This window comes from Pseudopipra pipra, chromosome 5 (assembly GCF_036250125.1).
Source record: "Pseudopipra pipra isolate bDixPip1 chromosome 5, bDixPip1.hap1, whole genome shotgun sequence".
Lineage (NCBI taxonomy): Eukaryota > Metazoa > Chordata > Aves > Passeriformes > Pipridae > Pseudopipra > Pseudopipra pipra.
In genome coordinates, this window is record NC_087553.1 from 30876048 (window position 1) to 30892755 (window position 16708).

Sequence of the window (16708 nt, forward strand, 5' to 3'; positions counted from 1 at the left end):
AGAAGGTTGTAAATAGTGTTTGTGTTGTCTTCTGTTCTGCTTTAGTTCATTCTTGAATTCCGTATTTGTGGTGAAATCTGTGGTTACAAGAACAATAGGCAGAAAAACTTATTTAAAAAGGTCACTATTATATAGTATATTTGAAATGAATGCACTAATACACAGCACGCTTTAGGGCAACCATGCCCTAAAGTGCTTTTCTTGTTTTCTTCCATTACTATATTCAAATACTGTGCAGTCATTGATATATTCTGTTTTGTACTAGTCCTGTTTAATGGCTTAGTTTTGTTCCTCTGATTATGCTGACCTGCAGTGTTGATCTGTCCAGAAGTCACACACCATGTTTGCATCAAATGTCAGACTTGCTTCTAGTGCCTTTTCCAGTACATTACCCTTACCAGGGCGGCCAAGATTTTGGCCTAGTAACTGCAATAACTTGGAGAAGTTTCACCTTGAGCTAGAACTGTGATAATGATAAATGGATAATCTGTTACAATTTTCATCAGTTTTGAGCTCAACCTGGCATTTGCTATTGGACTGGATCAGATTTTTGTCTTCTGAAATGGGACACGATTCGAATGAGTCTCAGCTGGGAAATTATGCTCAGTGCTACTTCTGTAGCTGATGGTACTCTGAGATTAGTTTACAGGTGGCTTTTTTCTTAAGCTGTTTATTTGTATACAAGAAGCTTTTTATTTTGCTACCACACATCTTGCTTTTGTTGGATTATGCATGCAAAGCTTTGTTTTAAATGTGGATTTTTCTGTTTGTTCAGGCTACCATTAACCAGTTAAGAGCTGAACTTGCCAAAGGACCTCAAGAGGTGGCCGTCTATGTTCAGGAGCTGCAAAAACTTCAAAGTTCAGTCAAAGAGCTAGAACAGAAAAACCAGGTGAGAATGCTATTATTTCCTATGCTTGTCAGCTCACATTAAAATGGAAACACATCACACATTGTCTTGGGAAGCGCTGAAGACTAACTTTGCTTTGTGATGTTGTAGAAGTTGAGAATTCCTTTTCTATTTTGCTTAACATGAGAATACCATAACGTGCAAGCAAATGTTATATTTTAATGGTCTTCATATGCTACAACTGAAGTCCTTTGGGTTGTTATGATTGCAGATTTCTAATTGCTGCAGTTTATGCTTACATATCATTAAGCTGTATTGCCATCTCACACATTAAAAGATAAAAGTAGTACCCTGCTGATATGGTTTGAAGCTGGCTCCCTGCCAAGTCTCCAAACCTTACCACCAGAAGTCCCCTCCCCCCCCCCCCCCCCCCCCCCCCCCAAACCTCAGGGAGAAGAGGGAGAAAAAAAACTAAGAAAACCCGAAGCGAGAGAGAGACAACCAAAGTGAGATATATAAATATATTTACACTTATATATATAATTAAAATACATTTGCCTAAAAATCATAATTTGAAAGATGTTTTGAGCTCTCTTCATTGGTTTTCCAGTGTCTTAACTTTTAGGCCGTACTCATGTCATGTTTTTCTGGCCATTTATCAGAGTCATAAGTGGTAGAAAATGAAAATAAACTCCAGAAACTTCTTAGCTTATAAATATTTCTTGAGAATTGTTATCAGAGCTCTTTGAGCTTGCTGCATTTTGTATCTGCATTTGTAAGTCATGTATTCTGGGGTAATAAAGGTAAGGGAGGAAAGAAGGCAAGGACAAAGATGTATGCTGCTTTTTGTTGCGTGGATGTGTAACATTATGTATGAACACATTACATACATGTATTTGCCAGCAACCTTTTCGGTCTTGGAAAACAGGAAAGGACAGGGACAAACAGACTGTATTTAATGTAATCTAATATTAAAGCAATGTTTGCAAAGAATATAAGAAGATGCAATTAAAATTTGGTGAATGAAACTGCCTTTAGTAGGATGACTCTTTGTTTGGCTCACTAAATCAGGGGTGGAACTGAGCTGAGGAGAATTGTCATGCTGTAATTTTCCACAGACCAGCAACAATGAATCAAGCTTTTGGCAGAATTATTGCTATACAGTATAGAGCCCTTTCCTGGGTATATTGCTATTTCATTAGCAATGTGGAGTGAAACAGATTGATGCATAAGATAATCACCCTTTAAGAGAGAGTCCTCTGCTACGTCAGGTTAATGACAAACACCACTTCAGGAATAGAAAGAGAAGTGTTAGTGAGCTACTTTTCCTCTTTTCAGATTCAGTGACTCAAAGCAGTTTACAGCTATCTCTTTATGCAGTTTTTTGAAAGATGGTATCCATAAGAATGATGTGCTAGCTAAGGAATCTTGGCCCTGGAGGAGTTGTACCTAGAATTGGAAAAGGTAATATTAGCTTCCAATAACAGAAATTGCTTCCGCTTTGAACAGTTTGGCATCCTTGAAGAAGCTGTCAGGGAGGAAGGAGGAGCCATTAATTCAGGATAGAATATATGTACAATAGATAGAATATATTTGATATATACATCCATTTATAATCCATTTGCAATGTGGGAAGATATTTCTGTGTTGGTGCAGAGTTTATCAAGCTCATGTACAACCTCAAGCAAGCAAGCTTTTTCTTATATTTTCAGGAGCTATACTGAGAAGAACAGGTGACAAGTATATAAGAGCAGTTCTCTGACACCAGGAACTCCCTTTTCTTCATTTTTAAAGCACTGTAATTATGGAGCTTGGCTTGCCTTGCAGAGGCCAGTAAGGGCCTGTAGCCCGGAAGAGACCTAATGTGTAAAACCAGCATAATGCCTGAAGTATAAGACTTGCTGTAATTCTAAACCCATTGCATGGTTGCTTTTTTGGTTTGGTGATTTTTGGTTTTGGTATGGTTTTTTTCTTTTTGGAATGATTGTGATGTGTAATTTACAGGGAAAAATGCACAGTTTACATAGTTTCTAACCTGTTGATGTAACTATTTTGAAATCCGGTCAGTGGTCACGGAGTTTGTTCTTTGATGCCTGGCCACTCTCACTACTAACATGTATTATGTGTAGTTGTCTAAGGACCATTTATAAAAGAAGGGATCAGTGTGGTGTTTCTCTTGTATCTTGTGAGCTTTGAAGGCTCAGGATTCTTTGTTGAGTGCTGTAATATACTGTCATTCCCTGTTTCTTTTCTGTGGAAATCGATGCTCAGGGAAGAGAGGTGGCTTGTGTGTGCTTACCTTAGCTCTAATTTACCCAGCTGTGATGAAGAAGGTTCTGTGATGTGTTGGTATTTCAGGAACACTACTCACTACAAATGTTAATAATCCTGCCTGGTCATTTCTCTTTAATGAAAAAGGGAATTGCAGCTTTATTTTATGTTCTGAGTGTGAAATATATTTTAAAAGCAGTGGAAGCCTTGCCACTGTCTTCAGGAGGGTAAAGATGGATGAAATCTGTATGATTTTTTGTGCTCTATTCCTGCATTTTTAGGTATGCATATATAAAAATTGCTTGCCTTGCAACAAGTCTTATTTTTCAAGAAAATTTCAAAATAAACTTCTTCAGGGCTAGAATTCAATAGCCAGACTTTATTCCTGAGCCAGAATTTTTTTCTAAGTTGTATGCTTTAGAAAGTCATGATGAGTTTTTTGGTGGTTTTTTGTTTGTTTTGATTTTTGTTTGTTTTGGTTTGGTTTTTGTTTGTTTGTTTGTTTGTTTGTTTTTCTTTTCTGACCATAGGGCAGTAATTATATTTCTTCTTACATAGTTTGCTGGAGTGATAGAGTTGTCTCTTGCAAGATGGCTTGTTTTCTAACTTTTTTAAAATAAATTCTTTTATCTTGATTGTAAAATAGAAGTGTCTGTGTATGATTTATAACAACCAATATCATTACAATTTCTTGAAATATGTAAGGAACAAAACTGTTTCACTTACTTAAATATTTTGCACTTTTTTTTTTCTGGCAAAACAGAGTTTGTGCCTGTATACTGTGCAGAAGTATGCTTTTAAGATGCCCAGCACAGCTAGAATTGCAGCACTAACTGTTTTATCTTTGGAACAGTGTTATTCCAAAGCTGGAGAACTGTTCAAAGTATTGATACATAAGACTGACCTCAGTGTTTGCATTTTTTTCAGGCTGACATGCTAGAATTGTTCTTTATTTTTCTGTATTTTAATTGAAGGGGAACTGGAGAATATAGTAGTCACTGAAACTGCAAGAAGAACACCAGCCTTTAAAAAAGTTGTGTGTACTATTTCAGCTTTTACCCAAGAAAATCCAGTTGTAATAACCTTAATTTGAACATTCAGGGAAAGCAAATTAATCTTCAGGATACAGAAATAGTTAGAGTGGTGTTCTCAGTTAGAGGAAGTGAATTTACGTGAGAGTATGAAAATCACTATTTCCAGTTGAAACTGTGTGCTGTGTGGACTCCAGAAATAACTTGTGTAATACAAGATAGAGGTCAATATTTTATTTAATAATTTTTTTGAGCAAGTTCTTCACTGTTCAGCATCAACACTTAAAAAGAAATCTGAATAGTGCACTGAATAGCTGCAAGCAGAATTGTACTTGAATTGCTGTGTAACTCTCTTCTCTTCATAGAGTCTGACTGAGAAGCTGCTGAAGAAAGAACAGGACTACACCCAGCTAGAAGAAAAACACAATGAAGTATCTGTGAGTAAGAAAAACGTGCAGGCAAGTTTTCACCAAAAGGACCTTGACTGCCAACAGCTTCAGGCAAAGCTGTCTGCATCTGAAGCCTCGGTACAGAGATTACAGGCAGAGCTAGGTGAGAAGGGGGAAGCAAGCCAAAAACTTAAAGAAGAGTTGTCCGAAGTAGAGACAAAGTACCAACATCTCAAGGCAGAATGTAAACAGCTCCAGCAGCAGAGGGAGGAAAAAGAGCAGCATGGCCTGCAACTCCAAAGTGAGCTCAGTCAGGTAATGTTCCCTAAACCTTCTAGACCATCCTATTCGAATGATTCCTTAAGCCATCCCATCAGGGTTTTTTTAAACAACATACATTTTTCTTAAGCACACGCATTTGCACTTCCTTAGTTTAAGGAGAGTAATTAACCAGTACTTGTATTTGAATAAATATAAAGCTAGCTGGTATTTTAATAAATATAAAATGTTCTTTTTAACATTGCAGAAAATGAAATACAATTGCCTCTTCCCTTTAGAGAAGTAAAGGAAAGAACAGGCAAAAAGAAGAGGCTGTGATAAGAGTGCAGAAATTCTTCGGTATTTGTTTGATATTGTGTCTGAATCTTTTTAGGAGGTCCAGATTCTTCTCAGGAGGAAAATGAGGATAGTTGTAGCCCCTGTGTCATAGTCAAACTCAGCAAGATCCACAGTTATAATCACCTTTCAGCACTTTTTTGTCTGGGAAGGCTAATGTCATTTTTGTCTGTCTGTATTATAATTCCCCTGAGAGGGAAATATCTTACTAATTCTGTTCTATCTGGAACTCTTCTTAAAACTATATGATTTTGATTTTAAAGATTTTAAGGTTGAATGAGCATAAACTTTGTAGCTTATTTCTCATGTTTTGATTTGACTTGGTTTTTTTGCATTAATGGAAGAAGGCTTTAGCTCTTCTGAGACAGGGTTTTTTGTTCACTCTTCTTGTCTTAGAGTGTTAAATGAACTCTTCTTTCATACTACAGCTTTTCCGCTCGTCTTTTTTGGTTGGTGCATTCCCTGAAATAAATGAAGTATTGTCAGATGAGAGGGAGGGCAACCCAGGATACTGAGTTTGCATGACAAATACGGTAACAGACAAATTCTAAGAAGGCAGCAAGGTTAGTTATTCTGGTTGAGAAGGGTAACTGAAGCAATAATGAATTAAGGTTATGAGAAAATAAAATTCGGGTACAGTAACAGTTTCATTTCTAGTAGTAATTTACTACTCTATAGGAAGTTTGAGAAAAGTGAGTCTTTTTTACTAGACTGATTGGAACTGAACAGTGCTTGATTTGCTTTAAGATTGAATAGTGAATATAGTGTGAAAAGCTAGGGTAATGTGAAGTCTTAATAATGCTTCCTTAGTGTGTCTCCACAAACAACTTCACTTTATGTTGCTGATAGCTGTGAGAGCACTCAGAGCATACATCCCCACAAGCAGAACCTGTTGTTCTACTTGGTCCAATGACTTATAGAAGCAACACTTTGATATATCATTGAGCATAGAGAAACTTGAGGCCAATTGAATTCTGTTTAATCTAGTTTATCTTTTTTGGGGAGTAATGTGTTAGACTGGGGAAATCCTGTCCAGTCCTAAGATGGAAGAAGTAATATCATTTTTGTTAGTATGACGTACTTCATTTTAATCTTCCTAAAGCTTATTTATTTTAAAGAGAATATTATTAATTTTCAACCCTTTGTCAAGTTGAAATATATTAAGGTGCAAGCTCTGTGTGTATAGTTTATCTTGGAAGAACTGTGACTTAGCAAAACTTTGTTTATGTGTATATTACATCCCCAGAGTGACTATCCTTCTCCCATCAGTCTTCTGTCAGGGCAAGGGGAGATAATCATATTAGTTATCTGTTAGGAATCTGCACTTGGTAAAACTGGCTCAGTCTGCCTAGGCAACATGTATGACACTTAAGAAACATAGCTAAGAAGCTGAGCTGAAATCTGGCTTCAGCCTGAGAGGGTGTTTTCAGGAAGAATTTTTGGGGTGGCAAAATCAAGGAGGAGGAAGGTGAGTAAAACATTGCTGAATGAATTGCTATGAAAGGATATGGAGACATGACACATCCTCTGGTGGTACCATTGGGAAGGAAGACAGTCTTAAGCAAGAACAAGCTGCTGGACCTCAGGATGTGTTTTAGAATTATATAGTGAAAGAACAGTGGAGGACAAAAAGCCCTTTGTACGTGGTATAAAATAAAAGCCAAGCAGAAACATCTCTTCCTCTCTCTTCCTCCAAAGAAGAGTTCAATTACTATTGTAATGAAAAGACAAAATTTCTCATATTTGTTCACTTAGTACTTCAGCGGAATTATCTTTTTATGCACGTAGTCCAATAGCTTACATTGACACAGTGAATTCTGCTTATGGAGGTATATGTATAGTTGTTTAGTCAAACCACATTTTCAGAGAATCTTTGTCGTCTTCTCAAAATTCGTTTGCACAGGTGCATGTCTGGTTAAGTTTGTATATTTTAAAATCTGGGTGACATGGAGGAAGTGATCTTTGCAATGGAAGGAAACTTCAGTGTTAGTGTTGATTCCAGCACAACAATAGGAAGAGGGTAACACAAGAAAGTATGGACTCCTTCAGTCTTGAAGAAATGCTTATTGTTATTAAATACTGTTGTTGAGAAAATTTGAATCTAATTGATTGTATCTTTTAAAGTCTAAGTATTTTGTTCATGATTTTTCGCATTCTGTAGCATGGGTTAATCCTGGATTTTATGATTCTGTTTACTTAATCTTAAAGTTCTTCAGAAATACTTAACCATGACTATAATAAAAGTAACTTGTGTAAAATATTGCTTACTGATTTCCGCCTTTCCAAGTATTTTCTCCTGGTATTAACATAGCCATGAATAGTTACAATAGTTATTGTGTTGCACCCTTTCTTCAACAGATTTTTTTTACCTCCAGCTCTTGTTTGTATTTTTAGTGAGTAGGAAGTATTTATAATTTAGTGATTCCTGCAAAAAAAGACAAATGTTATTGATTACTGGAGGAGAGATTATGATCCCTTTTCTTACCCTGTCCTCCTTTTTCTCCTACATCTTTCTTTACTGTGCAGTCATAGTTAACAATCAGCATCTTGCCCACATGTCAAACAGCTTTTCACTCACATTTTTGTGGTTGTGGGCAGATAAATAATTTAGCTTAATTTTCTACGAAAATAAGTCATGGACACATTTATTTCCCTGTCTCCATACCCTTTAACTTTTGCATTATTTGATAACTTGAGCCAAATTTTGACAGATGACCCAAAGGACTTCAGCATTAGGTCCTTCAGTGTTAAATTCTTGTGGAAATGGGCAGCAGGAGAGAGGCTTATGTTCATGCTTCACCCCCCTTAATGCGTGGGTGGAAGATACAATGGTACCACAACCACTGTTCCTTTTTCTGCTCTTTTAGGCAGTCAGCTGGTCAGAAAGTGGTTGCTTGCAGTGATCAGTAAAATTGGGCTGCCTTTTGCTTCGATATTACTAGGGATTTGAGGAAAGCATGAGGAAGATGTAGGGATATTGAAAGGAGGACCTGGAGAAGGTGAACGGTTTGAGGGGCTTAGACCTAAATTCATAGGGGAAGCCAGCTTCGTTCATACTGATACCTGTGGAAAGTTCTTGCTGTGCTGCAGGGTCTGATCCATTCTCTGGTTTTGAATTGAGTTAAAAGGCCATTTGTGTGTCCATGAATGCGTTCGTGTAGAAATAGGCAGGAGGTAACTGAGGACCTATAGTGGCAGTTTAAAGTAGAATAAGCTGATTTTATGAAGAGAGCTTTTTAGAACAGTGAATTGTAAAAGGTCATCCTTGCACTTTGAAGATGCTGCAGTACTGCTTTTTGATGACTGAAAAAATCACAAGACAGGTTTATGTGCAGCTGGAAGAGCACATCCTTCTACTTTTTGCTGCTGGAATTTACTGTACTGTAAGCCATCAGTTACTATATACACTACAGTGAGGGTTTGTGTATCTCTTCTCTGCAGAGAATGAATGCCATTGATGTAGCCAGGTCAAGCTAAAAATTAGACTCTTACTGTTCTAGCAGAAGAGTGTATTGTGGGAGGCAGTGGAGCAAGTAAAGGCATGGTGCTTCAGCCACTGAATCTACAAGAGTGAGTGTGTGAGCTGGATAAGCTGAGATGGCTCTAAGCATCACTATTTTACATGATAGTCCTTATGCCTTTGAAGGATGGCCCTCTTTGTGTTTCTGTTAAATCTCTGTAACTCCTTTTGAAGGGCTTCTGTAGATAAATGAGGATGTTTCTGGGTCCTTCCAACCCGCTTCTCTTAGTATTTGTTCATGCTTGTGCAGCTGATACTGTTTCTTAACATTTGTGTATCTGAGGTGTATGAAGTTCATACATGACTTCAGGAGCTCTTGTTTTACTCTGGGTTATGAAGACTTTGGTAAAAATTGCACAGAATGAGTCTAAAATACATCAGTGTTGTCTAAAGAATGATTGGAAAAGTGAATGACTCTTTTTTGCAGTTGCACAGTAAACTTCTGGAAACAGAGCGCCAGTTAGGAGAAGCGCATGGGCGACTCAAGGAGCAGAGGCAGCTGTCCAGTGAGAAAATGATGGACAAAGAGCAGCAGGTGGCTGATCTACAATTAAAACTTTCTCGTGCTGAAGAGCAGGTAGGGGTTTTTATGCAGATTCTATAGTTTGTTCTGGTTCTGGTAGTATGTCTGTACACACAGTTGTGGTGATGTTGCAGTTTATAAAGTTTGTCCTTGTGGGAATTTCATTTGACTAAATCTGTCAAAGTCTTGTGGTAAAATTATCAAAATATGTTTAAATGCTGCTTGTCTTTACAGATTTTTGTAAGGCTAAATGCTCATCAGATGCATTTGTGTTCATGGTGCTTAACAAAAGAACAAAAGTTGTGCACCCTAACTCCTGAGCTTTGTCTACGGATGTTGTGAAAAAAATACTTAGATGCACATAACCCTAACCCCTATGGGTAGCACTGTGTGTACATATTTTTGTGTGATAAAGCCCTACATGAAAAAAACTGAACATGGCACTGGAGGTCATTGATAGTTAATAATCTGTGTGGAGTGGATGGGCAGAAAATACTTGTTTTATTAATTTTTATTTGTTTTAATGAGTATCTTGTATATGTTGCTGATTTTCTGCTGGCTGTATGGGGATTGGCCAAATATCTGAATGGTATGTTTTCAAAGCTTTATAGCTTTTTTGTTGCTAATTTGCAAAGCCTTGACTAGTGTAGAAGTGGAGAGACTGCTAAACTGAAGTTGCTACTAAAACTGTCAATGATAGTAATAATAATGTTGTTTTACAGGTATCTATATTATCAGTCACGTTACGTCTTAACAACTATTGGAAAAAACATACTAAAAATTTCTTATGTTTTAGATTTTATGGGAGCTAAATTACATCTGATAGTTGTTTTATAGTTCTCGCTTGTGATACAGAATCTCACCTATTAATAGTAATGAGCACTTTGATTAGATTTTGATTAACTAGCATTACAGATTACTTTTATACAAATTTTCAAATATCCATGTTTACATTAAAATCTTCTAGAATTAGAATGAACATTGAGTAATACTGGCATACTGAATGGTGCTTTTTCCACTCATTAGTCTGGTTGGTTTGGTATTTGGTTTTGTTTTTTTTTCAGCTAAAGGAAAAAGCAGCAAATTCCACAGAATTGCAACATCAATTAGATAAGGCAAAACAACAGCACCAGGAACAGCAGACGCTTCAGCAAAATACAACAGCAAAACTACGAGAAGCCCAGGTAACATAATTATGTATCCTCATGTGAAAGTGTATTTCAGGATTTCATTATTCTAAATACTTTTTCTCTTTAAAAGTGATTGGCATGAATTAAGCTAGTTTCAATAATTTAACTTATAAATTTAGAACAGAACATACAGAAAGTGTTTAATAAATTTAACCAACATTTTATGCATTAGAGCTAACTTTTAAGATCCTTATAATTAAGGAGGTTATTACGTGATTTTCTAGAATGATCTGGAGCAAGTACTACGACAAATTGGAGATAAGGACCAAAAAATTCAAAATCTTGAGGCTTTGCTTCAAAAAAGCAAGGAAAACATCTCTCTGCTAGAAAAGGAAAGAGAGGACTTATATGCAAAAATTCAAGCTGGTGAAGGAGAAACTGCAGTTCTTAACCAGCTACAAGAGAAAAACCATGCATTGCAAATACAGGTAAGAACTTCAAGATCTGTTTCTTTTCTTTCATTCTCATTATTGAGTCTTGTTTCCTTTTTTTTCCTATGTCATCAGATATGACACTGATCTTTTCTATACTGTTCTGTTTCTTTTATACTTACTTTAAAGATCTTACTGTAAATTTCACAGGACTTGTGTTTTAATGACTTCCTTGCTATCAACATAGGGAAGGGAATTCCTAGATGTTTACTGTGTACATATGCTAGTAATATGCTATGCATATACAAAAGTTGTTGGATATATATATACACATATACGTTTGTTTCACTTATTTTAAAAAAGGGGTTTAATTCCTGTGTTCAACACCAAAATTCAGTTTAGCCTGCATCTATTGTCTCCTTAGTATCTTGTTTCTGTTGCAGTAAGGCCAAATTGACAATTCCCTTTTGCTTCTAATTTCAGCTGATAACCTATTTAAACTCTAATATAGCTTTACTGTAATAGTTCAGGAAAAGAAATGTGATAGCATTGAGTCTCCAGAGCCATAATAAGACACACTAAAATTAATTTTTTACTTCTTTGGACGTACTGTTCCAGCCTTCTCACATTTTTTTTCACTGCAGGTAACTCAGCTGACAGAGAAGCTGAAGAATCAATCGGAAAGTCATAAACAAGCCCAAGAGAATTTGCATGAACAAGTGCAGGAACAAAAGGCGCACCTAAGAGCTGCTCAAGATCGTGTGCTTTCCCTGGAAACAAACATCAGTGAACTAACCAGTCAGCTAAATGAAAGTAGAGAGAAAGTGTCACAACTTGATGTGCAGGTAATGGAACTCTCTATTTTCTGGTGATGTAAAATCCTGGTTGTGATATCTGTATTCTCTCCAGAGAATGTACAAAGCCATTTGGGAAAAATTGCATTTTTCTACTAAGAGATAAATGAAGTAGAATAAGGTAGATAAAATTGAAGGAAAATGAAAGTGGAATCGTAAAATTTCATAGTTGCGTTGAAAAATCTTTCCTCAAGCATCACTTGTATTTGTAATGTTTGGCTGCTCAAAACCCTGCTCTTACCAGTCCTGGATTCTGTGCACCAAAGTAAAAAATCTGTCAAGTCACTGAGATCTTGGGGTTGCCTAAAATTTCCTGTGCTGATGTCTTTTGTAAAAAACAAAACAAAAATTGTGGGCCACCTTGTTGCCAATTTAATTTACTAGATAAGGAAACTCCCTGTTATGGACTCAACATCGACTCTTCTACTACTAAATGCTGTTTAAGCTACAAGCTGCTAATTATGTTCAGCTATTTAAAGGATAAATAAGATTTGATCAGAAGTTCTTGCATCAGTACACCTGGAGCAGCTAGTGTTGTTGTTGGATTGATACACTACAGTGTTACTCAGTTTCTGAACAGACCTAGAAACTTCTGATGAAGCTTTGTGATGTTTTGATGGGCTTCAGTACACTATCTGAATTGTTTTTTCATTACATTCACATTAGAGCTAGAACTGAATTATCTGTGGACCATTGCAACTCTTTTTAAGGCAGTGTGAGCTTTCTTACAGTCTTCAGAGATGTAGCATTTATATTAGGGAGAAAAACAGTAAAACACAATTGCAGGTGACCCTGAATGTTGCCACACTGCACCAACACCATTGATACCCACCTTCTAAATTTTGTTTGCTGATGTTTTGAAAAGAGAAAGGTTGCTCCCTAACAGGCAGGCAGGAACAGAAAAAGATACTATGCACATGGAAGCACATTTTAGTTGTTATTTATTCTTTTTCCTTTTAAAACTTCTGGGGGGCCTTAAATGTGCATGTAGTTGGAGGTTATCAAGGTATGCATAGGTGTGAATACAGTACGTAAATCACATTGTTCCTTGTTAGTGGTAAAAATATTTTCCTACAATTGTACGTAAGTGGAACTGCTGTGTTTTGTTTTGTTCTTTTTTTTCTTTGTCTGTTTTTTTTTGGCTCAAAGTAAGAACTCACTGTGACTTAAAATCCTGATACTTATCGAAATTTCTAAAATCTTTCTTCCTTTTTTTTAACACTTAACACATGAAAACTGCTGATTTTATTATTAAACTTACTGATGACTGTAAAAAAATTACAATGAGCTATGGTAAAAAAGGTGTTTTAGTGAAATACAGTTTGTCTTTCAGGTAAAAGCAAAGACTGAATTGCTACTTTCAGCAGAAGCATCAAAAGCTGCTCAAAGAGCGGATCTCCAGAACCATCTGGACACAGCTCAGCATGCACTGCAAGATAAGCAACAGGTTATAAGCAACATATAAAGTTTCTATGTTACCTAAAAAACTGCTTAAAAACTTAAGAATAGTCTGTTTGCAAACTAAATAAACATGTGAATATGCATTTGGACATGTGAATATGCATTTGGACATGTGAATATGCATTTGGAAATGATCATTTAGGATATTTTAACCACATGCTATACATTCAGTTCTTTTTGCTGTAATCCAGACCAGATATATTTTGCTGTGCAAAGAATTTACTTGGGAGTCCACTCCTTGATATAGGATTAGGGTTCAGAACTTAAGCTGTCCGTAAGTATTATTGAGGTATTATTCAGTTCTCATGTGTATGATATGAAGATTGTAGAATGCACTGAATACAACTGAAAACTCTTAACTCTTGCTGCTGACTCAGATAAATTCCCAATCAGATGCAGGTATTCAGAAATAATTATCTGTCTGCCAACTGACACAAAAGCTCAAAAGGCTGTTGTTAAAATTACGTGTTTTAATGTGTGGTAATCCTAGTGAAGCATTCCACCAGCTGTTAAATCAAATATTTGCATTGTTAGAATCAGTGTTCTGTGATCTCCATGGAAATATGAGCAGATGCTAATATAGCATCATTTTTTAGCATGGCAATGTAATTAATTGCTGTAAACAGAAGACAACCTTTTACAGCCATTAAATAATTAATTAATAACTAAATACATCAGCTTGGTTGGAGGGCATGTAGCTGTCATCATAGTGGTTACTAGGTGAATGTATCCATGTCTCTTGCAGAAATTATTTGTTTTGTGTTGAACAAAATGTTTTGAAATCATCTCTGGTATGTGGAGAACTGACCATTTCCATGTTATTGGCTTTCCTCTTCTGTGGTGCTTGATTTCATGACAAACAAAGACAGCAAAAATTTTATCTAAGGTTTTGTAATGTTATTTTCTAGTTACTGTTGTACTAATTTTAGGATCTAGTACCTTTATTACCTACGGTTCCTCTTCCATTTACAATTAGAAACACCTTTATTAACATTTAGCCCACAGCCTGTAAAGTTTGAGAGGAATATTGAAGCTTTAAAAGAATTTTTTTCAGTGTAACGAAGGGAATTTGTGCATGTGTTTGTTTCCTCTCTCAGTTTCCTGCCCCTCAGAATAAAAAAGATTATTTTCCTTTTTAATTTGAACACACTAGATCATTTAAAGCATATATGATGTTAATAATTTTCTGAAGTTATTTCAAAACTTACAACCCTTGTATTTTTATTTTACTCAGGAGTTAAATAAGGTCAGCGTTCAGTTGGATCAGGTTACAGCTAAGCTGAATGACAAGCAGGAATACTGTACTCAGCTGGAAGCCAGTCTTAAAGAGTACAAAGAAAAATGCCTTTATTTAGAACAGAAAACTGAAGAGCTAGAGGGACAGCTTAAGGTTTGTATTGAACACAGTATCTGAGCTTATAGAAGCTGATCTCTGCTGTTTGGTAGCATATGACAAAAACTGTGCTCACATTATGGGGAAGGATTATATCAATATTATGTCAAAATTTTAGGTTTTCTTTCTCACGAATGTTTCCTGATTCACCATTTAATCCTGTTCTCCTCTTCTTCCATGCTAGCATATCACACTAAGAAGATAGGCCTAGGACATTGCCACTATCCTGTCATTTCCTTCTATGTGTGTGCTTCTATCAACCTCTGTGCTACCTGGAAATTTTTATGTGAGGGAATATGAATATGTCCCAGAATTAGAGTCTTCAAGTTCAAACTAATACACTTCACAAGTGGTAGCAGGGAATATGTGTCACACTGGTTAGCCCAACCTAACACCACCTATCTGGTTTAATTTATCTCTAAAGCCTTTCATTATCTTCTACAGAGGCTCTTTAGCAAGATTTATTTATCACTATTTTATCTCTAACTTGATCTGGAGTTTTGCACTTAGCTCTGAAATCAGTTTTTCTTTTGCAGAACCGTTTGGTGTTTTGATATACTAGTATTTTCAGTTAAGGATATGGATTAGTCCTAATGCTTGAGAGCTTTAAAATTTGGGCTTTGACCTTTGTTCAATATTTGTTAAAAATTCTTGGTAGTCAAAATTCACAACACATAAAAGCATATGATACAGGGATCTTGGGAGCAACGCAGAACTGGTTTTTCAGTGTTGTCTGTCTGTTCTGAGGGAGATTAGTGGTCTTTATGCTCAAGACTGAGTTGTGTGTTTTTCCTAGCTTATGAGCTCTGTAGAAGAGAATGAAGATTGTTTTTCCCATAGGAAATTTCAAATCCAATGCTATTAAAAAATAAAGCTGTCATGCATTTCATTATCAGCAAAATTATTTTGTGCATCTATTTCTCCTTTTGAATACTGGGGTTTTTTTCTGCCTACTTTCATTTGTGTTTTTATTTTTCATTCTTTTGCTAAAGTTTCACAAGTAGCCAAGAGACAAAAATGCTTGGGAGGAATACAGAGCTTGCTTGCATATGATTTTATTAGGTTTCTGGTAGCTGAAGTGTGAAACTGAGCAGGGTTTTTGATGCTGTCAACAGGAATGCATTCTATGTAAATTCTTGGCATCATCACCATTCTTTGAGATTATTCCAGTTGAATGTGTGGGATTTAAAAAAGTAGGAAAGAAATAGAAAGCAAAAAGCCCTCAGGAATTTTCTTGGAGAAACTTGACCATTTTGTTTTATGGCCACTGTGTTCAAGCAGAAGTCCCTGTAAAACAGCCAGTGCGTTGAAGAGTCTAAGCAGTGCCCATTTGCTGAAGGCTCCTCTGTTCTTTATACTCCACATGAGTGAACAAGAACTTTTGGGAAAAATAACACAAGAAAAACCTCTTCTAGGTGAGCATAGGGTTTCTTCACAGCTGTAGTCTGTGTCTTGGCTTTTTCTATGAAGAACAGCAGAGTTATGATATGTAAATCAACAGTCATTTGAAACTGCTGAAAGTACTCAGTAGTGGCTGAAAACATGGCCCCAAAGCTGAGCACTGGGTATGACCTTTTTTTGTATAGGTGTTTTGGATAGCCTCCTTAAAGATTACAGCTTTTTATCTATTACTTTGCAGTAAAATGCTTGTTTGACCTTTAATTTAAACATGGTTTCAGAATGTTTTACCAGAACAGTTCTGGAGGAGCAAGAGATTTGCAAGAACTAAATAACAAAAGATAAATAACAAAGTGATGAAACAGGTAGATGATATGTGAGAATTGTGACTGCTTTCTACAGTAAAGACTTTCTACAGTAAATGCTGCTCATAGAATAGATGGTTTCTGCATTTAATTGCTATTCTTATTTTGTTGGTTGTGCTCTGATGACTCCAACTTTTGATTTTTTTTTCTCAGAAACTTGAAGCTGACATTCTTGATGCTAAAGCAAGTAAAGAACAAGCTCTTCAGGAGTTACAGCAACAGCGACAGCAGTCTACAGAATTAGACCTCCGAACAGCAGAACTGAGTAAACAACTTGAATCAGCAAGAGAAGCGTATGCATTTCCTTGTTCTAGTCCTTTTCAAAGTCAGACATAAAGCTGGAGTGGTTTGGACTAGAGTGAAAATTTTCTGCTTGTCTCCTGTGATTTCATAAAGTCATAGATAAGTGCTGTTCTGCTACAAGAACTGAGTTTTACCCCATCTGTTTTTTTCACTCCATCTGCCCTATTACCTCTA

The 16708-nt window shown here is 36.3% G+C and overlaps 1 protein-coding gene across 3 annotated transcripts in view; it reads left to right on the forward strand.

The window, feature by feature from the left end:
* EEA1 (early endosome antigen 1) overlaps positions 1-16708 on the forward strand; it is a 74062-nt gene that overhangs the window by 33683 nt on the left and 23671 nt on the right. For all 3 annotated transcript variants that reach the window (XM_064655461.1, XM_064655462.1, XM_064655463.1), the window contains 9 exons: positions 776-892; positions 4518-4856; positions 9104-9253; positions 10264-10383; positions 10614-10817; positions 11405-11605; positions 12948-13061; positions 14310-14465; positions 16385-16524. In XM_064655461.1, coding sequence (XP_064511531.1) covers positions 776-892; positions 4518-4856; positions 9104-9253; positions 10264-10383; positions 10614-10817; positions 11405-11605; positions 12948-13061; positions 14310-14465; positions 16385-16524 — 1541 coding nt within the window. The remainder of the gene's footprint in view (positions 1-775; positions 893-4517; positions 4857-9103; positions 9254-10263; positions 10384-10613; positions 10818-11404; positions 11606-12947; positions 13062-14309; positions 14466-16384; positions 16525-16708) is intronic.